This window comes from Nerophis lumbriciformis, linkage group LG18 (assembly GCF_033978685.3).
Source record: "Nerophis lumbriciformis linkage group LG18, RoL_Nlum_v2.1, whole genome shotgun sequence".
NCBI classification, from domain to species: Eukaryota; Metazoa; Chordata; class Actinopteri; order Syngnathiformes; family Syngnathidae; genus Nerophis; species Nerophis lumbriciformis.
In genome coordinates, this window is record NC_084565.2 from 22,551,252 (window position 1) to 22,578,389 (window position 27,138).

At 38.5% G+C, this 27,138-nt stretch overlaps 1 protein-coding gene across 2 annotated transcripts in view; it reads left to right on the plus strand.

The window, feature by feature from the left end:
- Positions 1-27,138, plus strand: part of sbno2b (strawberry notch homolog 2b) — a 221,084-nt gene that overhangs the window by 80,799 nt on the left and 113,147 nt on the right. For both annotated transcript variants that reach the window (XM_061977838.2, XM_061977839.2), the window contains exons 2-4: positions 13,797-14,025; positions 14,104-14,192; positions 25,778-25,901. In XM_061977838.2, the coding sequence (XP_061833822.1) occupies positions 13,918-14,025; positions 14,104-14,192; positions 25,778-25,901 (321 nt within the window). In that variant the 5' untranslated portion in view covers positions 13,797-13,917. The remainder of the gene's footprint in view (positions 1-13,796; positions 14,026-14,103; positions 14,193-25,777; positions 25,902-27,138) is intronic.

A 27,138-nucleotide genomic window follows, 5' to 3' on the forward strand; every position in this document is an offset into this window, starting at 1 on the left:
ATAGCAAAACACGTGCTGCTGCAAAATTGATGGATCTAAAAAGCAATTGACACAATCAATTTTAATATCTTAATAAAAAAGTTAGAATGGTATGGCATCAGAGGGTTGGTCGTGAACAAGCTACCTAACCAACAGGAAGCAATACATGAAGACAGGCGAACACACATCTACAGAGCTGAAAATATCTTGTGGCGTACCACAGGGAACACAATTGTTCAATCTTCATATAAACAACATTTCTAAAGTTACAAAGGACTTAAAGTTAGTATTACTTGCAGATGACACGACTGTGCTTTGTTAGAAACATGAAATGTGTGGTTGTTTATTGAGTATGTCATAGTCAGCTCTGCATCATACATGTACCGTAGTACATAATATACATACATATCTCCAGTGAACAATCTTGTGCTCAATGGCAATATTATTATTTCACAAAAAAAGAAAACAAAATGTAATTAAAAAAATAAAATTATTAAAATGAAACATATCTCAAAAGGGTAATGGGAAGAAGTACCGTATACACTTTTTGAATCCCCCCCTTTTTTGCATTGTTACTTTAACTAATGTCCAGTTTCCTCTGAACCACATTTTATCACGTTCATCTGGATCCACATAACTTAATTTGCCCAGAACAATGTGCTTACAATTCTCAATATAGCATCATAAGTAAGTCATATAAGTCATTCATACTCATATTCAAAATAAGCCAAGAAGTCACTATACCGAACCAAAATTTTGGATTTGAACAATTTCTTAAAATGTTTTTAATGTTTGAACATTTTCAGTTTGAGCTCATCACTCATCGCAAAAAGCCACTGCCTGACCAGGGCTCAGAAAATCTGCAAAGACTCCTCCCACTCCCACCCCCACCAAGGACTGTTTTCACTGCTGGACTCTAGAAAGAGGTTCCGCAGCCTCCGAAGCAGAACCTCCAGGTTCTGTAACAGCTTCTTCCCTCAGGCCGTAAGACTCTTGAACGCATCATAATTAAATTATCCCCTCAACTCCCCCCAAAATGGATTAACTCGCTGGAATAAAAAAGACAATATAACATACATCCATAAACGTGGATGCATATGAAAAAGTGCAATATATTTATTTGTACAGTAACCTATTTATTTATTTATATATGCACCGTATTGCTTTTTTATTCTGCACTACCATGAGCTGATTTGAAGGACAATAAAAAGGAAGTCTAAGTCTATTCCATATTTTCACCCCACAGACTGAGACACAAAAACGTTTCCTTGTGCTAAGTGCTGAAGCGTGTTTATATTTTGCCGTTCCTTTGAGGTTATACCCCACATCCCTTTCTATGAATAAACTTTGAATATTTGCAGGAAATTGATAACTTCTTGCTTTAAACATAATTGTTCAGGAGAGAACACACAGAAGCTAATATAAATAATAACAGAAGAAATTAACAAATTAAAAAGATGGTTTGACAAAAACAGACTATTTCTGAATCTCTGCAAAACTAAAATAATGCTGTTTTGGTAACAGTAGAAGAGAAAGTCAAACATAAATACTAATAGACAGAGTAGATACTGAAAGGGTAAAAGAAAACACATTTTTGGGTGTAATAATAGATGACAAAATGAACTGGAAACCTCATGTAAAAGATATACAACATAAAGTAGCAAGAAACACATCAATAATGAATAACGCAAGATACAAGCGGTAGGAAATGGATCGATTAAAGTTGCGGACCAAAAATTACTTTATATTTTCTACTGCTCGCTAGTGTTACCATATCTGAATTATTGCGTAGAATATGGGGAAATAACTACAAATGGGACTACAAAACTACAAAAAGGATCACTTACAATAATACATAATGTTGGATAAAGAGAACACACCCTTTATTTATTGAATCTAAAGTATTGAAATTAAACGACGTGGTGCATTTGGAAACAGCTAAAATGATGTACAAAGCAAACTATAACCTGCTACCCAAGAATGTACAACAATTCCCCTCAACAAAAGAGGAGAAATAACCTTAGAGAAAAATCTAATTTAAAACATTTGTATGCATGTACAACACTTAAGACCTTCAACGTATCTGTATGTGGAATTAAATTATGGAATGGATTAAGCATGACAATCAAACAAAGCACTAATTTGATTGAGTTTAAAAAACTGTTCAAACTACAGGTGTTCACAAAGTACAAAGAAAAATAATTATGATAAACATTTTGAACCTTTTAAAAAAAAAAAAGAGATAATCTAATTTATATCCTAGGTCTGGGGTCGGCAACCCGCGGCTCTAGAGCCGCATGCAGCTGTTTAGCGCCGCCCTAGTGGCTCTCTGGAGCTTTTGCAAAAATGTGTGAAAAATGGAAAAAGATGAGGGGAAAAAATATATTTTTGGTTTAAATATGGTTTCTGTAGGAGGACAAACATGACACAAACCTTCCTAATTGTTATAAAGCACACTGTTTATATTAAACATGCTTCACTGATTCGAGTGTTTGGCGAGCGCCGTTTTGTCCTACTAATTTTGGCGGTCCTTGAACTCACCCTAGTTTGTTTACATGTATAACTTTCTCCGACTTTCTAGGACGTGTTTTATGCCACTTCTTTTTCTGTCTCATTTTGTCCACCAAACTTTTAATGTTGTGCATGAATGCACAAAGGTGAGTTTTGTTGATGTTATAGACTTGTGTGGAGTGCGAATCAGACACACTTGGTCACCGCATGACTGCAAGCTAATCGATGCTAACATGCTATTTAGGCTAGCTATATGTACACATTGCATCATTATGCCTCATTTGTAGCTATATTTGAGCTCATTTAGTTTCCTTTAAGTCCTTTTAATTAAATGTATATCTCATGACACACTATCTATATGTAATAAGGCTTTTAATTTTTTGAGGCTCCAGACAGATTTGTTTTTGTATTTGTGATCCAATATGGCTCTTTCAACATTTTGGGTTGCCGACCCCTGTCCTAGGTGAACCATAAATTAATGAAGTATTTATTTGAGAACTTTAATTGTTGTGAATATGTGTATTGGTCTTAAATTTATTTATGTATTTAATATTTGTTTACTTATTGTATATTTTATTTCTTTACGTATTTACTTATTGACTGTTCTGTTACAAACCGAGAACAAAGAAATTGGATACAACTGCTATGATATGAAAGGGGGTAAGATTAAATAAGGTCTGTTTCCTCCTACCTTTTTTTTGGTAACGAAACAACTGGAAATATGTGATGCATTACATTGTAATTGTATTGTATGCATGTTTGAAGTGAAGTGAAACTAGGTAACGAAAGGACTAGAAGTAAAGAGAAGAGGGGGCAAGGAGGAGTGGCAATGTTTTCCAACTCCTCTCTTACTCTTGTGTTCGTCTCATTCAGATCAGGCTGGGCTTCACTTGGTCTTTGATGCACCAGGAATCTGTCCAGCGGGCCTTGTTTTTGGTGGCACTTTTAAAATGTGTCTGTGGTGACCCTCGTGTGTGAATTTTGTATGTCTATCTGTGTTGGCCCTGCGATGAGGTGGCGACTTGTCCAGGGTGTACCCAGCCTACCACCCGAATGCAGCTGAGATGGGCTCCAGCTCCCCCGCGACCCCAAAGGGGACAAGCGGTAGAAAATGGATGGATGGACCCATGATGTTGTCGTTATTGGCGTAACCCTTGCAAATAGTCAACAGCAAATCCCTCCTTATTTCGAGGCTGGTTTGTTGCCTTTTTTTGGACCTATATTGAATCGAGTACCAGATAGACAAAACTTGGTGAATAGTGAGAAAAAACGCACGCTGAAGCACTGAAAAGTGGCGACCGAGTAAAAGATTTTATCAACGGGATGTGATGTAGGGTGGCTCAGCCTTTCCAACAGGAAGTGATTTCTTCAAAATAGCAGCACTCTAAGGCTTCCAGCGGCACATAAAATGAATGAATGAAGCGTTCAAGACATGGTTCGCACACAGGGGCATATTTGGCTCTGTCTAAAGGTTCGTAAACCGAAAAGGTTGCAAACAGAGCCGTTCGTCAATAGAGGTTCCAATGTACAGGCATCCGGAATATCGCGGAATTTTGCTATTTTTCTTGCCAAAGTGGTATTTTATTAGATTTCCGTATAAAACTGCGCACCGTGGTTAGCTGGCTGCTTAGAGCAGTGTTTTTCAACCACTGTGCCGTCTGGTGTGCCGTGGAAGATTATCTAATTTCACATATTTAGGTTAAAAACATTTTTTGCAAACCAGTAAGTATAGTCTGCAAATGATGTGTTGTTGTTGAGTGTCTAGAGCTCGGCAGAGTAACCGTGTAATACTCTTCCATATCAGTAGGTGGCAGCCGGTAGCTAATTGCTTTGTAAATGCAGATAAAAAGGTGTCTTATGCTTAAAACAAAAATAAACAAAAGGTGAGTGCCCTTAAGAAAAGGCATTAAAGCTTAGGGAAGGCTATGCAGAACGAAAGTAAAACTGAACTGGCTCCAAAGTAAACAAAAACAGAATGCTGGACGACAGCAAAGACTTACTGTGGAGCAAAGACGGCGTCCACAATGTACATGACATGACAATCAACAATGTCCCCACAAAGAAGGATAAAAACAACTGAAATATTCTTGATTGCTAAAACAAAGTACGTAGATGCGGGAAATATAAGACATGAAACTGCTACAGGAAAATACCAACAAAAGAGAAAACGCCACCAAAATAGGAGCGCAAGACAAGAACTAAAACACTACACACAGGAAAACAGCAAAAAACTCCAAATAAGTCATGGTGTGATGTGACAGGTGGTGACAGTACACCTACTTTGAGACAAGAGCTATATTGATGCATGCCTGGTTATGCTTTAAAGTCATATCCAACAATTGTGACAATGACTTTTAACTGTCAACTGAGTTTATGATTTCTGCTGGTGGTGTGCCTCCGGATTTTTTCGACGCAAAAAAGGTTGAAAAACACTGGTTTAGAGCGTACTTGTGATTATGTCAACATCAAAGTGGTGACTTTTTTGAAGTTAGAAAAGCTAAGCTAAGCTCGCCTACGTGTAAAGTGATGAAAAATCAAAGAGTGAATGCTATGAATGATTCAAAAAATGTCGAGTTTGGACCACGTTATAGTATAGGTTAACTAGTGAGGCGGTAAAGAGGATGAAAGTAGTCTGTAGACGGGGAAATAGTATTGTAGCGGTAGGAATATTGTATAGAGAACTGTAATTACCCAGTGTGGGCTGCAGATGGCAGCGGAGAGCTTGCCGCAATGTTGGACCTAGTGTTGGAGCGAAAAAGAAACGGGGAAGTGTTCGATGAACTGTTTTCGTGATTGTGTAGTTTTGTGAAAACAATGACAAGCCTGACTTGGGCACAGTCATTCTGCCTCCTTCCTATTGCAGCCGCCATTACAGTGTTTTCATGAATTTATTAAGATTACACGTAAAATAATATTTGAGCTTTTACAATTTATAATATTTGTTATCAAATATAGCCGTCATATCTCATGTATTTATGAAATGCTTTATAGTGATGTAGTGAAGAAATGTTCTCAAACCAAACATTGAACTAATGAAATATAAACTATGGATGTCGTACATTCTTGGAATGGCTAATGTTGATATGGTTAAGATATATTATCGGCCGATAAATGCGTTAAAATGTAATATCGGAAATTATCGGTATCGTTTTTTTTTTTTTATCGGTATCGGGTTTTTTTGTGGGTTTTTTATTAAATCAACATAAAAAACACAAGATACACTTACAATTGTGCACCAACCCAAAAAACCTCCCTCCCCCATTCACTCATTCACACAAAAGGGTTGTTTCTTTCTGTTATTAATATTGTGGTTCCTACATTATATATCAATATATATCAATACAGTCTGCAAGGGATACAGTCCGTAAGCACACATGATTGTGCGTGCTGCTGGTCCACTAATAGTACTAACCTTTAACAGTTAATTTTACTCATTTTCATTAATTACAAGTTTATATGTAACTGTTTTTATATTGTTTTACTTTCTTTTTTATTCAAGAAAATGTTTTTAATTTATTTATCTTTTTTTATTAATTTTTTTAAAAAGTACCTTATCTTCACCATACCTGGTTGTCCAAATTAGGCATAATAATGTGTTAATTCCACGACTGCATCTATCGGTTGATATCGGTATCGGTGATTAAAGAGTTGGACAATATCGGAATATCGGATATCGGCAAAAAGCCATTATCAGACATCCGGGACGGCGTGGCGCAGTGGAAGAATGGCCGTGCGCGACCCGAGGGTCCCTGGTTCAATCCTCACCTAGTACCAACCTCGTCATGTCCGTTGTGTCCTGAGCAAGACACTTCACCCTTGCTCCTGATGGGTGCTGGTTAGCGCCTTGCATGGCAGCTCCCTCCATCAGTGTGTGAATGTGTGTGTGAATGGGTAAATGTGGAAGTAGCGTCAAAGCGCTTTGAGTACCTTGAAGGTAGAAAAGCGCTATACAAGTACAACCCATTTATTTATCATTATCCCTACTATATAGCATGATGTAAAGCATTTTTTTCTAGTACCGTATTTTTCAGAGTATAAGTCGCACCGGAGTATAAATCACACCGCCCGAAAATGCATAATAAAGAAGGAAAAAAACATATATAAGTCGCACTGGAGTATAAGTCGCATTTTTTGGGGAAATGTATTTGATAAAACCCAACACCAAGAATAGACATTTGAAAGGCAATTTAAAATAAATAAAGAATAGTGAACAACAGGCTGAATAAGTGTACGTTATATGAGGCATAAATAACCAACTGAGAACGTACCTGGTATGTTAATGTAACATATTATTGTAAGAGTCATTCAAATAACTATAACATATAGAACATGCTATACGTTTACCAAACAATCTGTCACTCCTAATTGCTAATTGCGATGAAATCTTATACGTCTAGTCTCTTACGCGAATGAGCTAAATAATATTATTTGATATTTTACAGTAAAATAAGTCGCTCCTGAGTATAAGTCGCACCCCCGGCCAAACTATGAAAAACACTGCGACTTATAGTCCGAAAAATACGGTACAACATTTTATTATTGATCATGTTATACTGCATTGTAATCTTTTGTTTTGTGATTATGTGATGTTTTTTGCCTGGACTCCAGGAAGAATAGTCTCCACTGCAGTGAAGACTAATGGGGATCCTTAATAAACTAAACTACCCCTTGTCCCCAAGAGATCTGGTTTCCGATTGCTTAAACCAGGTGTGTTAGTCCGAAATTTCAAAAACCGAACACGATCAAATTAAGGTGTTTTCAAGGGCTGTAGGAGGCTTATTAAGAGCCGAACTCTTTGAGGAGTCGGACTAATTTAGTGCATGGAGATGTACTCATTGCACACGTAAAGAACACTCCCTGGGTTTGTGCTGGCGGATCTCCGCTCTCACTCGTGCAGCCAGTACTTTGCCTTTCATGACCACTTGTCCTTGATTAGACACACTCTTCCACTTCTTTCTCTCGTTTCACTTTAAATCCGCAGCTCGATAAAGTGGTTACACGGATCTTTTCTTCAACGTCTTTCTCTGGAAAAGCGGGTGTGAGTATTAGGTATGTTGTCAAGTGTACAATTAAAGCTATGATGCACACAAACACAGTTCCATTATAATTTATTTGTGAGCAAGGGAGAAACATGCGCGTCAAATCCAAATTCGTAACAGGCTGACAGGAATAAATAAATAAATATATGGGAGACACTGGCTGACTCATTCTTGGCTCATGCGCCAAGAATTAACACAGCTCATGGAGTTAAAAGTGTTGTTTAGTATTCGTAACTAACAATTAGGGCTGCGCGATATGGACGAAAAAGTATATCCCCATATATTTTTACTTAAACTCGATATTCAATATATATCTCGATATATTTTCCGGTGAAAGTATACATATAAAGATATTCATTTTTGAGCAAGATTCACTGAAATTGAAGTGAATGACAACTGTACTTTTAACAGTCATTGGCACATTTATTAACCCAGTTAGTCAAGACGGGTATTAACAGCACAGAAAAGAAACTGTTTAAGTAACACAGAATTACATAACATAAATAAAATAGAGAAATAATATTTCTGCGTAAAATAAATAACATAGCTTTTATTTTTTGCTAGGCTGTGCAAAAAATAAAAAATGTATCAAACTTTGCAGGTAGGCACTTTTTAATTCCCAGTCGACGATGTAATGGACTATCACACACGTACGGTTCTGGTCAGCGGCAAGTTAGTGACTTTACGATCTTCCTCACTTCGGCATACATACACTCAGTGGCCAAGTGGTTAGAGTGTCCGCCCTGAGATCGGTAGGTTGTGAGTTCATACTAAAGACTATAAAAATGGGTCCCATTACCTCCCTGCTAGGCACTCAGCATCAAGGGTTGGAATTGGGGGTTAAATCACCAAAAATGATTCCCGGGCGCGGCCACCGCTGCTGCCCACTACTCCCCTCACCTCCCAGGGGGTAAACAAGGGGATGGGTAAAATGCAGAGGACAAATTTCACCACACTTAGTGTGTGTGTGTGACAATCATTGGTACTTTAACTTTAACTTAACTTAATTTTTGGCAGCATTACTCGTGCAAAATATGCAAACTCGAGAACAGTTTTGATTTGGGCTTACATGGTAAACAACTTTATTCAGACGCATACATTTGTCCAAATGCGGCCAAGTAGACGCATTGTGGGTTTCCTGGATGTCGTCTACATCGCTAAAAGAAGGAAGAGAATCCCTCTGCCACCTTCCCCTCATTTTTTAAAATATATGAATCTTCACTTCTCCGACTCTCTCGTCGTCAAAAATGCCGAGGCAAACATTTCCAGATCAACACCGTATGAAAAAAATAATCAACAACAAAAGGAGATAACGTCCGCAGGAACCTACCACATAGCGAAGGACGAACACTATTTGATTTCCTATTATGCAGCTCATTTTTATTTGACAGTTATTGAAATATCTTGTGTGACATAATGCACAAAAATGCACTTTATTTGTTGTAAAATATTGTAGTGGCATTCTGTACAGAAAGTGCACTTTAATTTAGTGTTGTTTTGATATGTCATTTTAGTGACATCATGCACAGAAGTGCACTAATAGCTTGTTTTAAAATGTCTCTGACAATCTTGCACTTTCTGTTTTGAAATGACATGAATGTTTGTGCCACTGCTTAATAACTGTTTAATAAATACAGTTTTGGTAAATTGACTTAGTTGTGATTTCCTTCTCTGCAAGAAAGTTTAAAATGAGCATATATTAATGCAGTATGAAGAAGAATGTTTTAATGTAGACACATAGAATCATCATACTGCTGTGATTATATGCACCAAGTGTTCATTCAAGGCGAAGGCAAAATATCGAGATATATATCGTGTATCGCGATCTGGCCTAAAAATATCGAGATATTAAAAAAAGGCCATATCGCCCAGCCCTACAACCAACCAATCATGGATGTTCTTATAGTGCAAGCACTTCTTGGAAGGAGGAAGGGGAGGGGTTTAGTAGCCCATGGAGTGTTGCGAGGGAGTGGGAAGCAGGGGGAGAACAAGGAACACAACAAATAAGCGGTGTTTGGTCATTTTAACGTGAAATAAATGATATTGATATAACGATATTTTCTTAATTCATATCTTGTTTAAAAATATATCGATATATCTTACAAACTCGATATATCGCCCAGCCCTACTAACAATACTAAGAAATGCTGTTATCGATGTAATTTGGTTGGTTGGTATTGAAGTATAGATACTACGGATGTCCCGATCCGATATTTGGATCGGATCGGCCGCCGATATTTGCCAAAAAATGCGTATCGGCAAGGCATGGGAAAATGTCGATCCAGATCCAGTTTTTAAAAATATTCCGGTCCGTGTTTTCCAACGCACCGATTTAAAAAATACATTCCACTTTTCTGCCGCTCCCTAATTTCCGTTCTGCATTTTCCAGCACACCTTCAACACATCCACAGGTCTGTGTCCTAACCGTTAAGACGGCCATGTGAATTAAAAGTTACCGGTAAAAATTTCAGCTGTCTCTGTGCGATATAGAAAATGACTATATGGTGATATTGGAGTACGGTATACGTTCTCACGCAGTTGCTTTTAGCTGCGGGACTTACACGACAGGCTCACAGACAGCAAGCGCACCTTCTTACATACGTCACATACTGTCACGACATGCGTCACATACGCATACGCCCTCCTTGAGCAGAAAGGTAGCAGCATGGGTAACGTTAGCTGTGATGCTAGCGTAGCCGTGCGAGTGGTAATATGAATGAAGGAAGAAATAATTAATTCCCAAGCAAAACAGCAGGGGGTCCATCGTCTGGCGGTGGTTTGGCTTCAAGTGGGAATATGTCGAACAGACAACCGTAGTTTGTCAAGTGTGGAGCAAAAGCGTTGCTATAAAAAGTAGCATTACTGCTAATATGTAGCATCATTTGAAAAGTCCCCTGCTAGACAATGAAGAGTGCTTGAAACTCCGCACGTCAACATCTCCATTGGGTGCCACACGCCCACACCATCAAAATGCCGAGGCAAACATTTCCAGATCAACACCGTATGAAAAAAATAGTGATTTTTTTTAGTTGTGATTTCCTTCTCTGCATGAAAGTTTAAAAGTAGCATATATTAATGCAGTATGAAGAAGAATGTTTTAATGGAGACACAGAATCATCATACTGCTGTGATTATATGCCCATCCATCCATCTATTTTCTACCGCTTATTCCCTTTGGGGTCGCGGGGGTGCTGGAGCCTATCTCAGCTACAATCGGGCGGAAGGCGGGGTACACCCTGGACAAGTCACCACCTCATCGCAGGGCCAACACAGATAGACAGACAACATTCACACTCACATTCACACACTAGGGTCAATTTAGTGTTGCCAATCAACCTATCCCCAGGTGCGTGTCTTTGGAGGTGGGAGGAAGCCGGAGTACCCGGAGGGAACCCACGCAGTCACGGGGAGAACATGCAAACTCCACACAGAAAGATCCCGATGCCGGGATTGAACTCACGACTACATCAAGTATTAATTCAAGGCTAAGGCAAAATATGGAGATATATATCGTGTATCGCAATATGGCCTTAAAATATCGCAATATTAAAAAAAGGCCATATCGCCCAGCCCTAGTTCAATGATGCCATTTCTGTTTGTCATGTATAATTTTGTCTATTTTGTGTTTATCCTTGAATAAACAGGTCAGTTTCTTGTTACCAACCATTGTGTATTATTCAAACTCACCTAATTCCGCTGGCTAGTTGTTATCAAGAGTACTAAAACCCTTTTCAACATGAATCTGACAACTAAGTAGGCTAAATAACTTTAAACTTTAATACATGCTCGGATAGGCCAGTATCGGCATCGAATCGGAAGTGCAAAAACAACATCGGTATCGGATCGGAAGTGCAAAAACCTGAATCGGGACGTCCCTAATAGATACTTTTGACAACCCTAATTGCTTAAACTGAAAAAAATGTGTACAGCCCTAAATATTGCAGGGTATTTTTCGTGAGTTAACTGCATCTTTTTAGATTCGAACAAGTCAGGGATGCAGGACGCATCAGTGGACCTTTACTAACTGAACCAGTAATTGATTGAGCAGTTATCTTCCAATTATTGCACAAGAAACTCTACTCCATGACTATGCTTGCATTGTATTCCTATTTTACATTTTTTGTATGTTTACTTTTTGTCGTATCTGGTCTTTTGGGCTTATGCTAACAGTATGCTTCAGAAAGAAAAATGTCCTTCCTCTGTGTGTGTGTGTGTGTGAGTGGCGAACATGTTGGCTCGCTCTCATGCACACACCAAGACAGACAAAGGCCCTCTTATTTTGACCCTCGTGAACCCTATTAGGGTTTATTACCTCAGCTTTGTCCCCAGTGAACACGCCTGGCGTATGTCCCGGATTGGTGGCTGCGAGAGTGAGTGAAGTAAGGTAGCATGGGGTGGGGGGACGGACTTGCACACTGGATTCGTCTCAGGCCATGGGAGTGTTGCAAACTGATAGGCATTGTGAGAGTGTGGCGAGATTAGATTGATTCAGCTGTCAAACGGAGTGAGATTTGTGACATGTTCGCTGAGCTTTCAGTGTGGGGTGTAGATATGCTTTAGAGTAATATAATGAAGCTACTCTTAAAGGTGAACTGCACTTTTTGGGGAATTTTGTTCATAATCCCTATTTAAAACAAGAAGGCAGATGTATATTTTCTATGCATTCTAACATGAAAATAAATAGAATACTCCCATGCTCCAAAACAAACTTTTCTTACTTGTTGGTACGTGTTTTTGGGATCTGCATAATTTCCCAAAAATTGAAATCAAACCATAGAGGCATTGCAAAGATATTTATAAAATAATCTTGCCTTCCTTCATATTTCCTATAAACGAGACGTTTGGAATAGAGATCGACAGATATGTTTTTTACGTAAATAAGACCGCCCACAAAATGGCGCATACGGAAGCGACTGTCAGAAAGCGGCTTGAAGATGATCTGTAAAACATAATCTATGCAACATTTTGACCAAAGAACCACCATTACATGTTATGTAGACCAGTGTTTTTCAACCACTGTTGGTGTGCCGCGAGTTACAGTCTGGTGTGCCGTGGGAGATTATCTAAATTCACCTATTTGGGTTAAAAAAGTATTTTTTGCAAACCAGTAATTATAGTTTGCAAATGACGTGTTGTTGTTGAGTGTCGGTGCTAACTAGAGCTCGGCAGAGTAACCGTGTAATACTCTTCCATATCAGTAGGTGGCAGCCGGTTGCTAATTGCTTTGTAGATGTCGGAAACAGCGGGAGGCAGTTTGAAGGTAAAAAGGTGTCTTAAACCAAAAATAAACAAACAGATGAGTGTCCCTAAGAAAAGGCATTGAAGCTTAGGGAAGGCTATGCAGAACGAAACTAAAACTGAACTGGCTACAAAGTAAACAAAAACAGAATGCTGGACGACAGCAAAGACTTACTGCGGAGCAAAGACGGCGTCCACAATGTACATCCGAACATGACATGACAATCAACAATGTCCCCACAAAGAAGGATAAAAACAACTGTTCTTGATTGCTAAAACAAAGTAGATGCGGGAAATATCGCTCAAAGGAAGACATGAAACTGCTCCAGGAAAATACAAAAAAAAAGAAGAAAAGCCACCAAAATAGGAGCGCACGACAAGAACTAAAACACTACACACAGGAAAACAGCAAAAAACTACAAATAAGTCAGGGCGTGATGTGACAGGTGGTGACAGTACACCTACTTTGAGACAAGAGCTATAGTGATGCATGCTTGGTTATGCTTTAAAGTCATATGCAACAATTGCGACAACGACTTTTTACTGTCAACTGAGTTTCGTTTTTTAGTGATTTCTGCTGGTGGTGTGCCTCCCGATTTTTTCAACGCAGAAAATGTGCCTTGGCTCAAAAAAGGTTGAAAAACACTGATGTAGACCACAAGGAAGTGTTTTACATTTAGAAAAAAAATAAAAATAATATGACTCCTTTATTGCGCCTTATAATCCGGTGTGCCTTTTGTATGAAAAAAATACCTGAATAGACCCGCTCATCGGCATTGCGCCTTATAATCCGGTGCGCCCTATGGTCCAGAAAATACGGTACTTTTAAGACTTTTCTGCCTCTTTATAGTGCATTTTTGCAGTGTACAAGAGAATAAAAAAGTCAGCAGTGTGCAAACAATAAAGAAATGTCTTTACTTTAATCCACCATAAATTACAGGTGGGACAGCGTACAGTATAGTACAAATATGGGCCTGTATGTAAGGACATCATTAACACTTACTCTCTGTACTTTGCTCTCTCTTACAGATCATGGAGAGCATTTGCCCGTGCTAGAAGTACGATTTCAGAGCACAGCCAGCAGCACGGGGTGGCAGTTTGGGCCGAAGCATATGTCATTTAGTGTGGTCATGTGTGAAACTGAAGTCTGATGCCCACCCTCCCCTCAGCACTGGCCATGGACGGGGAGAACTACCTGCATCCAGAAGGCCCTCAGCTGGACAGCAGCATGTTCTCTGTAGCCTCCTCTAACATGGAGGTACGCTAAAGACATCTTAGTCATGTGATCCTCTTCTGCTTCCTGCGCATGGTTGATGTTCGTTATATTATGTTTTAGAGTCCGCTATTTGGTCCCTCTGGATCCTGGAGGTCCTACTCTCAGCCGGGGGAATATGGCGATCACTGCCCTATGCAATCCGGAAACCAGTAAGTTGCTATGTTAAAACAAACAATGGAATTTGCAGTTTCCCTGAATGTTTTTTATATTTTACACATCAAATCCAAATGGCAAACAAATACACTTTTCTATGTTATTTTTGTGCAAAGGGGACTTTCTGTAGCCCTTCCACTGTGTAGGATGTACTCAGCACGGGTGCCTAATAAAGGGGAACTGCACTTTCTTTGGAATTTAGTTCACAATCATTATGAAAGACATGACGGCGGATGGATTTAAAAAAAATACTTTGTAAATATTAAATAAAATTTAGTCAAAAGTCTGCTTACAAAGGAGCCTATGGGAGCCGTTCAATTCTGCCTATAGAACCCCTAAAAATGTTAAACACCTTTTATTAGGGTTTTATATACATGTTGTAAGTATATATGTAACATATAGAGTATATGGACATGTAATATATGGAGTAACATGCACATTTATTAAAGAAATTAATATTGACATATTGCACAGTGGGACAGGGGTTAGTGCATGTGCCTCACAATACGAAGGTCCTGAGTAATCCTGAGTTCAATCCCGGGCTCGGGATCTTTCTGTGTGGAGTTTGCATGTTCTCCTTGTGACTGCGTGGGTTCCCTCCGGGTACTCCGGCTTCCTCCCACCTCCTAAAACATGCACCTGGGGATAGGTTGATTGGCAACACTAAATTGGCCCTAGTGTGTGAATGTGAGTGTGAATGTTGTCTGTCTATCTGTGTTGGCCCTGTGATGAGGTGGTGACTTGTCCAGGGTGTACCCCGCCTTCCGCCCGAATGCAGCTGAGATAGGCTCCAGCACCCCCCGCGAACCCAAAAGGGACAAGCGGTAGAAAATGGATGGATATTTTGATCATTTTAAGCATACACGACACATTCATTTCAAAAAAGCATCACAACGTTTGCTTTTTTTCCCTTCTTCATCACTGATTTCTGCTCACTGCAGACTTCATGGGAGCCAACAAACACAATACAACATCACTTACTGTATAAGGTCTGCTGTCATTAGGATGCCGACTTCTAGGAAGTTCATATATTCCCATTTAGGTGAAAAATTTGTCAAAAACTACAATCGCTTTTCGTGTCGCTCTTGCCAGTTCCAGGTCCTAAATTGCGGTCAAAGTGTCCCAAATTTTCAGGGTTATATTCTCAGCCATCTACTTTCCAGGTGAGAGGCATGATTTATGATGTAGAAAAAACTTTTAGAGGTCAGGGAAGCGAGGAAACAGCAGACCACTCAATGATGTAAACATAGGGACAAACGGAAGGGATTACGTCGCTATAAACAGTTTGTCTGCGTTAGCGCTTATAATAACAATATCACTAATACACGAAATGTAAATTGAGTATTGTTGGCGCTTTTTGAATGGTTATTTATCTGATTTTAAGGGGCGGAATTGTGGAGCTCTTTTATTTATGTTTATTTAATATTTAGAATGCATTAAAAAAAATCCATCCGTCCTTCATAATGATTGTGAAAAAAATTTCTAAAAAAAGTGCAGTTCCCCTGTAAGACTTTTCTATTGGTAAAAGCAGGTACTACACAGTACTATTGCTAGTACCTGGTCAGTCATGGGTTACAAGAGTGCCTCACCTATAACACATGGGTGACATAAACCACTCACTGTTGTTAGGGGCGATCAATTTGGTGTGTTTTTCCTTTTTAGGGGGGATTATTTTACATAAGAAATAATGGAGTTACTGTATTTTTCGGAGTATAAGTCGCTCCGGAGTATAAGTCGCACCGGCCGAAAATGCACAATAAAGACGGGAAAAAACATATATAAGTCGCACTGGAGTATAAGTCGCATTTTTTGGGGAAATTTATTTGAAAAACTCAACACCAAGAATAGACATTTGAAAGGCAATTTAAAATAAAGAATAGTGAAAAACAGGCTGAATAAGTGTACGTTATATGACACATAAATAACCAACTGAGAAGGTGCCTGGTATGTTAACGTAACATATTATGGTAAGAGTCATTCAAATAACTATAACATATAGAACATGCTATACGTTTACCAAACAATCTGTCACTCCTAATCGCTAAATCCCATGAAATCTTATACGTCTAGTCTCTTACGTGAATGAGCTAAATAATATTATTTGATATTTTACGGTAATGTGTTAATAATTTCACACATAAGTCGCTCCTGAGTATAAGTCGCACCCTCGGCCAAACAATGAAAAAAACTGCGACTTATAGTCCGAAAAATACGGTATTTAAACATTATGGATGCAAAGATACAACATACTCACATACTTCAGTTGTAGGTAGGGCTGCAGCTCTCAAATATCTTAGTAATCTAGATATTCTACGAAGGCTGCAGTTATCGAGCTGGCCGGCCGTCTAAACTAAGCGATTGGGAGAGAAGGGCTCTAGTCAGGGAGGTAACCAAGAACCTAATGGTTAAGTTAAAGTTAAAGTACCAATGATTGTCACACACACACTAGGTGTGGTGAAATTTGTCATCTGCATTTAACCCATCCCCTTGTTCCACCCCCTGGGAGGTGAGGGGAGCAGTGAGTAGCAGCGGTGGCTGCACCCGGGAATCATTTTTGGTGATTTAACCCCCAATTCCAACCCTTGATGCTGAGTGCCAAGCAGGGAGGTAATGGGTCCCATTTTTATAGTCTTTGGTATGACTCGGCCGGGGTTTGAACTCACAACCTACCGATCTCAGGGCGGACACTCTAACCACTAGGCTACTGAGTAGGTTATGGTTATGTTTTAAATTCCACATTAAAACTGTAGGGGGAGCTCAGGAGCCACTTGAAGAAAACAAAACCCCTATCACTGCTTTATTCTTGCACTCTCTCTAGCCTTTATGGCATCATAGCAAAATGAAAGGTGACTCTCAAAGAAACGTATGCATGAGCACAATAGAGCCTGTGTAAGTTGTGGTAATGCCCTGCGCATCGCAACTGTTGATCATGTGAACGCATTTTGTCAGGTCAGGATGATGATGTCATGAAAATAGAACTGCATCTTTTAGACATGTTTTTACTCTTAGTTCTGCCATAGCTCAAGAGGGCTAAATTTATGCAGCAATAATTACTTATTTACTCATTTTGACTGCACTTTTCAGAAAGGTTTGCCAACGAAATACTCTTTTGTAACATGTGCTCTTTGATGTGCATCAAGGTATGCCAGATAGGCCACTTAACTATAAACTGCCTTCTGACTTGCTGACAGTGCCTGCAGCCAGCCTCTATAGATTATTGAAGCCTGTTGATAGCAAAGATGTTCCTATTTCATAATTGTGCTGGTTTAAAGAAAAAACTATTTGCAGCTGAGAGGAAAGTAGAAGTTTCATGCCATGTTTATTACGTTATGTGTTGTGTAAATCAATATTTGGTAATCCCGAAGAGTCATTTAGTTCTGGCCTTATGTATTCCCTAGTACCATGTTCTTGGATTGCTCGTGAAGACAAACATTTTGTACAAGTTAGAACATTACTGAGCAAATATCATGTTTCAGTTGAGGACTATGAGCCCTTTGTTGTGCTCTTCTCTCCAGGTTTTGAAATATAACTCACATCTATGCCAGTATGATAAGGACTTGACAAATTCAGTTCAGTTTCAGTTTATTTGGAACATGCATACGATACAATGTAATGTATCACATATTTCCAGTTGTTTCATTACAGCACGTCCGAAAAGAAGTAGTAAGAAGCTGATCTTATTTAATCCTACCCCTTTTCATACCAAAGAATATTTTTTCCATTTCCTTGTTCTCTGTAACAGAACAGTGAATAAATAAATAATATACCATAGTAAGTAAACAAATATTAAATACATAAATAATCTTTATCTCAAAAGGGGTTCAAGATGTTCATCATAATTATGGTTCTGTGTACTTTGTGAACACTAGTTTGAACAGTCTCTTAAACTGAATCATATTAGTGCTTTGTTTGATTTCTTTGGTTAATCCATTCCATAATTTAATTCCACTAACTGATATGCGAAAGGTTTTAAGTGTTGTATGAGCATACACATGTTTTAAATTAGATTTTCTTCTAAGGTTATATTTCTCCTCTTTTGTTGAGAAGAATTGTTGTACATTCTTGGGTAGCAGGTTATAGTTTGCTTTGTACATCATCTTAGCTGTTTGCAAATGCACCAAATTGTTGAATTTCAATATTTGTGATGCAATAAGTAAAGGGTTTGTATGTTCTCTATATACAACTTTATGTATTATTCTAATTGATTTTTTTGTAACACTGTTATTTATTTCCCCATATTTCTGCACAATAATTCAGATATGGTAACACTAGTGAGCAGTAGAGAATATGAAGTGATTTTTGGTCTAGAACATGTTTTGCTTTATTCATTATTGACGTGTTTCTTGCATACTTGCCAACCCTCCCGGATTTTCCAGGAGACTCCCGAAATTCAGCGCCTCTCCCGAAAACCTCCCGGGACAAATTTTCTCCCGAAATTCAGGCGTAGCTGGAGGCCACGCCCCCTCCAGCTCCATGGGGACCTGAGTCCGCTTTCCCACAATATAAACAGCGTGCCTGCCCAATCACGTTATAACTGTAGAATGATCGAGGGCGAATTCTTGGTTTCTTATGTGGGTTTATTGTTAGGCAGTTTCATTAAAGGGGAACATTATCACCAGACCTATGTAAGCGTCAATATATACCTTGATGTTGCAGAAAAAAGACAATATATTTTTTTAACCGATTTCCGAACTCTAAATGGGTGAATTTTGGCGAATTAAACGCCTTTCTAGTATTCGCTCTCGGAGCATCACATCGGGAAGCAATCCGCCATTTTCTCAAACACCGAGTCAAATCAGCTCTGTTATTTTCCGTTTTTTCGACTGTTTTCCGTACCTTGGAGACATCATGCCTCGTCGGTGTGTTGTCGGAGGGTGTAACAACACGAACAGGGACGGATTCAAGTTGCACCAGTGGCCCAAAGATGCGAAAGTGGCAAGAAATTGGACGTTTGTTCCGCACACTTTACCGACGAAAGCTATGCTACGACAGAGATGGCAAGAATGTGTGGATATCCTGCGACACTCAAAGCAGATGCATTTCCAACGATAAAGTCAAAGAAATCTGCCGCCAGACCCCCCATTGAATCTGCTGGAATGTGTGAGCAATTCAGGGACAAAGGACCTCGGTAGCACGGCAAGCAATGGCGGCAGTTTGTTCCCGCAGACGAGCGAGCTAAACCCCCTGGATGTCTTGGCTCACACCGTCCCTTATTGCCACTGAAGATGATCAAGAGAAGAATATCGACCCTAGCTTCCCTGGCCTGCTGACATCAACTCCAAAACTGGACAGATCAGCTTTCAGGAAAAGAGCGCATATGAGGGTATGTCTACAGAATATATTAATTGATGAAAATTGGGCTGTCTGCACTCTCAAAGTGCATGTTGTTGCCAAATGTATTTCATATGCTGTAAACCTAGTTCATAGTTGTTAGTTTCCTTTAATGCCAAACAAACACATACCAATCGTTGGGTTAGAAGGCGATCGCCGAATTCGTCCTCGCTTTCTCCCGTGTCGCTGGCTGTCGTGTCGTTTTCGTTGGTTTCGCTTGCATATGGTTCAAACCGATATGGCTCAATAGCTTCAGTTTCTTCTTCAATTTAGTTTTCGCTACCTGCCTCCACACTACAACCATCCGTTTCAATACATGCGTAATCTGTTGAATCGCTTAAGCCGCTGAAATCCGAGTCTGAATCCGAGCTAATGTCGCTATAGCTTGCTGTTCTATGCGCCATGTTTGTTTGTGTTGGCTTCACTATGTGACATCACAGGAAAATGGACGGGTGTATATAACGATGGTTAAAATCAGGCACTTAGAAGCTTTTTTTAGGGATATTGCGTGATGTGTAAAATTTTGAAAAAAAACTTCGAAAAATAAAATAAGCCACTGGGAACTGATTTTTAATGGTTTTAACCCTTCTGAAATTGTGATAATGTTCCCCTTTAACGTCCTCCCAGCGCGATAACAACACACAACAACAGCAGTCACGTTTTTGTCTGCCGTAAAGCACTTCGTCTTCCGTAAACAGCAATGTTGTGACACTCTTAAACAGGAAAATAATGCCATCTAGTGCATTTGATGAAAGGACTTTTGTGCGTGCCACACAGCAATTAATCATCAGAGAGGGTGTTCAGCATGGTTAGAAAAATAGTGACAGAGAATAGAACAAGGATGGACAATTCAACCCTTAACTCAACAATGAGTAGATGAGTGTTATGTGTGTGTTAATGTGTAAATAAATGAACACTGAAATTCAAGTATTTCTTTTATATATATATATATATATATATATATATATATATATATATATATATATATATATATATATATGACTTGGTGAATTCCAGCTGTAAATATACTCCTCCCCTCTTAACCACGCCCCAACCACGCCCACGACCCCACCCCAACCCCCCACCCCCCGAAATCGGAGGTCTCAAGGTTGGCAAGTATGGTTTCTTGCTACTTTTGGTTGTATATTTTTTACATGAGATTTCCAATTCATTTTATCATCTATTATTACACCCAAAAATGTGTTTTCTTTTACCCTTTCAATATCTACTCCGTCTATTTGTATTTGTGTTTGACTTTCCCTTATACTGTTACCACATAGCATTATTTTAGTTTTACTGAGATTCAACGATAGTCTATTTTTGTCAAACCATCTTTTTAATTAGTTAATTTCTTCTGTTATTATTTGTATTAGCTTTTGTGTGTTCTCTCCTGAACAAAACACAGTTATGTCATGCAAATAATACTATTTTTAAGTCCTTTGTAACTTTACAAATGTCGTTTATATAGAGATTGAACCATTTTGATCCAAGTATTGATCCCTGAGGTACGCCACAAGATATTTTCAGCTCTGTAGAAGTGTGTTCTCCTATCCTTGAACGCTAAACCGCTACAACAAAGATGACGGGGAGAAGACGCTGTCGAGGATGAGCCACGTAAATAAGACCGCCTAAAAAACGGCGCATCCTGAAGCGACGGTTGACTTGGAAAACATACTGCAACATTTTGACCAAAGAACCCCCATTACATGTTATGTAGACCACAAAGAAGTGTTTTACATTTAGAAAAAAAAGATAATATGACCCCTTTTATGCGCCATATAATCAGGTGCCCCTTTTGTATAAAAATAGACCTGAATAGACCCGCTCATCGGCAGTGCGCTTTATAATCAGGTGCGCCTTGTGGTCTGGAAAATACGGTTCTTTAAACACAGTACATGTGAATAAGCATTTTGTGAACGTTTTACATCCATAGTTAATTCCTGTATGACATATTTCTGCTCAAACTCTTTTTGGATCTGTCTAATTACCAATACTGTATGTGTACCCTGCAAATGTTAAACTCATTTTTATGCCCTTGGTCAACAAATTGCTCTGCTTATCTCTTTGGAGTCACACTAGCATCTAGCCATCATGCTAAATAGAGTCTGGAGACACTTTTCAATCAGGTGCCGACATTTCTGGCCGAAACCTGCTCCCTATTGGAATTCATGCACCCCCTTTGCGCCTGCGTATGATGTAATTGTGTATTGAAGGACTCTTTCACATGAGTCCAATCATTACACTAAATAGCTATATTTTTGTATTTGACTGGAATAGGCTCCAGCAACACCCATGACCCCGAGAAGGACAAGCGGTAGAAAATGGATGGATGGTCTTTCATTATACATGTTTCACACAACAAACAATCAAATTTATGATTAAGTCAAGTGGAGGTGTCCATTTGATTACACGTGGACCACCCGGGAAATGTGGGTGTTTTCAGCACCATAAAGACGCATCAAAAATGGAAAATTAGAGCTAAACACATCATGTAATGAGAAAAAACACAAATATTTGTCTTTAAATGTATGGATAATGTTTATCTAGCCTTTTTATTAGAATATTGAATTATAAATTACATGATGGCATCACATCCGCGTTATTTTTTTTTCTCTCTGTCAGAAGATACCAGAAGTTGCAAAGCAAAATGTGTTGCATTATCAAAGGCATTCACTCTCTGGTAACCGAGCATGACAGGAAGTGATCAGTGAGCGTGACACTCTATAACAGCCAATACCAGTATCAAGTTTGGTTGCGCCATCTTGTTTTTCTCGCGGTTGATTATTTGCATAAAGTGAGAAGGGAAACTGAAAATGAGTGCTGCAGAGAGCGGAGATATTGTCGATAAAACAGGAACATTCACCTCCACAGTATAGCAGTTCTTTGGATTATTTTCAATGGACTATATTCTGATTTATGTGGTCTGTAAATTACAATATGCAAGGCACTCATGCCCAACAAGTAATACTACCAAACCAACCTAAACTGTAACTTCTAGGCACTAAACCTGCAGAAAAATAGTTCTTCTCAGGTTTGTTTATATTTACATTTTCACACTTTTGAACTATTTTGTTACATGTTATTAAGCATTTCTTACATATTCCTTTTTTTGCACCTTAATTAGAAGAGGTTATTATTATGTGTTCAATGAGATTGTAGAACTTCGTTTCCATTGATTGAGTGTTTTCCGTGGTTGTATCGACATTTCATTTATTTTCTGCCTCGATAGCTGAGGCTATAATCTGCACATCTGCGGTCCCCTCCAAGGTTTCTCAATGTATCCCATTGGGTTGAGTTTTTTCTTTCCCTGATGTGGGATCTGAGCCGAGGGTATCGTTGTGGCTTGTGCAGCCCTTTGAGACACTTGTCATTAAGGGCTATATAAATACACTTTGATTGATTGATTGATTGATTTACATAATTATACAAAGATTACAGTTAAATAAAAATGTTTGCATTTAATATATGTTTCTCCTGGTCCTTACTTTAGATTAGTCACACAAAATATAAAATAATTATTGATATAGACCAGGGGTGCTCACACTTTTTCTGCAGGCGAGCTACTTTTCAATTGATCAAGTCGTGGGGATCTACCTCATTCATATATATAATTTATATTTATTTATTTATGAAATATATGTTTTAGTTTACAAGTTAAAGGTGTTTAATGATAATGCAAGCATGTTTAACACATATAGTTAATATTGTTAATAAATTAAAGGTGTATAATGATAATACAAGTATGTTTAATACATATAGTTAATATTGTTAACAAGTTAAAGGTGTTTAAGGATAATGCAAACATGTTTAACACATATAGTTAATATTGTTTACAAGTTAAAGGTGTTTAAAGATAATACAAGCATGTTTAACACATATAGTTAATATTGTTAACAACTTAAAGGTGGTTAAAGATAATACAAGCATGTTTAACACATATAGTTAATATTGTTAACAACTTAAAGGTGGTTAAAGATAATACAAGCATGTTTAACACATACAGTTATTATTGTTAACAACTTAAAGGTGGTTAAAAATTATACAAGCATGTTTAACACATATAGATAATATTGTTAACAACTTAAAGGTGGTTAAAGATTATACAAGCATGTTTAACACATATAGTTAATATATTTAACAACTTAAAGGTGGTTAAAGATAATACAAGCATGTTTAACACATATAGTTATTATTGTTAACAACTTAAAGGTGGTTAAAGATTATACAAGCATGTTTAACACATATAGTTAATATTGTTAACAAGTTAAAGGTGTTTAAAGATCATGCAAGCATGTTTAACACATATAGTTAATATTGTTAACAAGTTAAAGGTGTTTAAAGATAATGCAAGCATGTTTAACACATATAGTTAATATTGTTAACAAGTTAAAGTATTTAAAGATAATACAAGCATGTTTAACACATATAGATTCCTTTCTTTCATGAAGACAAGAATATAAGTTGGTGTATTACTTGATTTTGATGACTTGCATTGATTGGAATCAGACAGTAGTGCTGATAATGTCCGCATTTTCGAATGGAGGAGAAAAAAAGTCCTCCTTTCTGTCCAATACCACATGAAAGTGTTTGGTTTTTGGCATCTTATTTGTCCAGCTTCCGTCCTCCTTTGTATACACTTTACAAGAAATACATTGTCGGCAAACTCCGTGGCTTGCTAGCTTGTGCACGCCAGCTTTCTGAGACTCTTATTTTGTTAGCGCAACTGTGCAACTGTGCAGTCGGTCTTTGGAGTTTTGACGACAGGTACGGCGCCAGAGTCTGTTGAAATAAAGTTTTTCTCGCCTTCCAGTCAGTAATTTTAATGAGCTGGAAGCAGCCAACGTCATCTCAGAAGACCCTCGGGTGCCGTGAATGTCAATCAAGTGACGAAAGTGATGTCATTGTGAAGGTTTATGATCACTAATTTTTAGGGCTATTTTTTTAATGCCTGGCTGGTGATCGACTGACACACCCTCCGCGATCGACCGGTAGCTCGCGATCGACGCAATGAGCACCCCTGATATAGACTGTTACAAAACACTTATATTGTCATACAGTTTTCTTAGACATATCACCCAGCCCTACAGCTATTCCTCTACTTTGCCTAATTTGGTTAAATATTAGAGCGGTTAATGTATTTTATGATAGTATGACAGCTGCAATGTAACCATATAAGAATAGGTAAAAATTCCATCGGGTATATCAAAAATATTGTCTTGACTAAAAGAAAATTTGAGAAGTATGCAATGTAAACAGTTAAAAAACGTTTTTACAATGGAAACAGTCTCAGCCTGGAACTAATTAATCGTCATCAACTTCTTCCTGGAATGGATAGGTTGGACTTTGGAGGTTGTGCTGTACTTACTCAACACCTAACAAAACTGGTTTAACATGTCTGATCATTTTGATGTGTCAAAGTTTGTACAAGCTTCGCCCACCGGGCAGTTGTGAACTTGTGACGACGAAGAACCGGTGCTTTTTGTGCAACTACAGACGATTAAGTACTTGGATATAATTGTAAATCAATCTTATGCTATCGGAAAGCAGCCGAGGCTGGGTTGCCAGGGACCCTCTGATGCGCTAATATCACTCTCACATTGTGTGTCATGTGATGGCTTCAGGGCAAAGAAGGGAATTTCCAGTGTGGAAAAATGTTTCCTTTTGATTGCAAAATCACACAAGGACATTTGCTGGATCAAATGTTCCAACATCATTATGAAAGTTTTTTGTTTTTTTTCAATTTTATTTTGAAAGAGCTCTTGTAAAACAATGATGTTTGATAATTTCAGCAATAGCTTTAGACCTTTTTTTTTTGCGATGCACTGTAGTGTTGCTATGATCTCTGACCCCTCTTTGAGGACACGGTAGACAAATGCTGCAAATAGCTTTGACCGTAGCGCGGTTCCTTCTGAGCCTAAGCCCTGGCACGTGATTGGTAGACCAGCAAAGTGGGAACGCACACAGTTCAACCTGAACAAAGATTTGCTTTGGTCCTGGGTGTGTTCGTTCAGTTGTCTTAGTCATGATAAAATTAACTACACTCAAGCAAGGTATAGTTTCATTTGCTTGGGTTAATGGTTGTTTGCTGTAGCTTATCAGGTTGAAAGAACAATAGAGGTAGTGGTGGTGAATAATGGTCCTTGTAGCAAAACAGGTAGATTTTTTTCTTAAGCTGTTCCACACCACCATTCAGAAATAGCCCTGGATGTACAACATAATTGGAAAACTAAACCCTACCTCTCTCCTTCAGGCAATACCACTTGAACAGCAGCAGCGCTACCACCGCCACTTCGCCGGATGTCCCGATTGACATATACTCTGCATTCTCAGACATGGATTTCCTCAATCTCCCCAGGCATGACGATTTCTCCCAGGTCGGTGACTAAAACTCAGAATTTTAGAAATGTCTTCCTGGCTTATCAGATGAAGTGATCTTGTCCTTTGATCCTGGCTTCCTCCGTGTGTATTCACCTTGCCTAATGTACCTTAGAGCCCCCTGATTAAAGCCTTGTGTTATCTAGACAGCCATAGTGCTGCCTGCCCCACGCATGTCCACGCATGTCATCACTGCAGCACTTCAATTAAACATTCTTCTGCACTTTGATTCACAGGCCTACAGAAATAATTCTCTGAATTTTGTCCTCAAACTGAAAATTAGTTTAAAAAAGCAAGTTGTGAACCAGTTGTATGCTCTTTTTAAACTTCTGGCTGAGGACAAGACTAATGATTAACAGTGTTGGCGCTAGGAATTTTCAAAATGGGGTCCCAGGAACCCCATCAAGTCATAAAAATGGGGTCCCACAGAAAATTTTTGGTGTCCCACTTTTTTGTAACCGATTTGAAATCGAATGATAAATGTATGCATTATCCTGTTATATCTCACATTCTATATTGTTTTGGAAAAAGGTTGTCATAAACGTTACTTTTCTGCATATGTAAATTTATTCAGTTATAAACATTCATTCACTTTCTTCTTCCTTCATGGATCTAAACTTTACCGCTGACGCCCCAAAATCAAAGTTCTCTGGCTGACGAGGACCACTGACACATCTCATCTCTGCATATTTGACGAGAATATACCCTTATGAGCATTACATATATCAAAATCAAGTACATATTGTACTGTTTACTTGTTGAAATACCCTTTACAAAGCTAAAATCTACCCAAACGACCACTTTGCTGCAGCTAAAAATGTATTTGAAGGGTATTTCAACAAGTAAACAGTACAGTAGGTACCGTATTTTCCGGAGTATAAGTCGCACCGGAGTATAAGTCGCACCTGCCGAAAATGCATAATAAAGAAGGAAAAAAACATATCAGTCGCACTGGAGTATAAGTCGCATTCTTTGACGAAATTTATATAATAAAACCCAACACCAAGAATAGACATTTGAAAGGCAATTTAAAATAAATAAAGAATAGTGAACAACAGGCTGAATAAGTGTACGTTATATGAGGCATAAATAACCAACTGAGAACGTGCCTGGTATGTTAACGTAACATATTATGGTAAGAGTCATTCAAATAACTATAACATATAGAACATGCTATACGTTTACCAAACAATCTGTCACTCCTAATCGCTAAATCCCATGAAATCTTATACATCT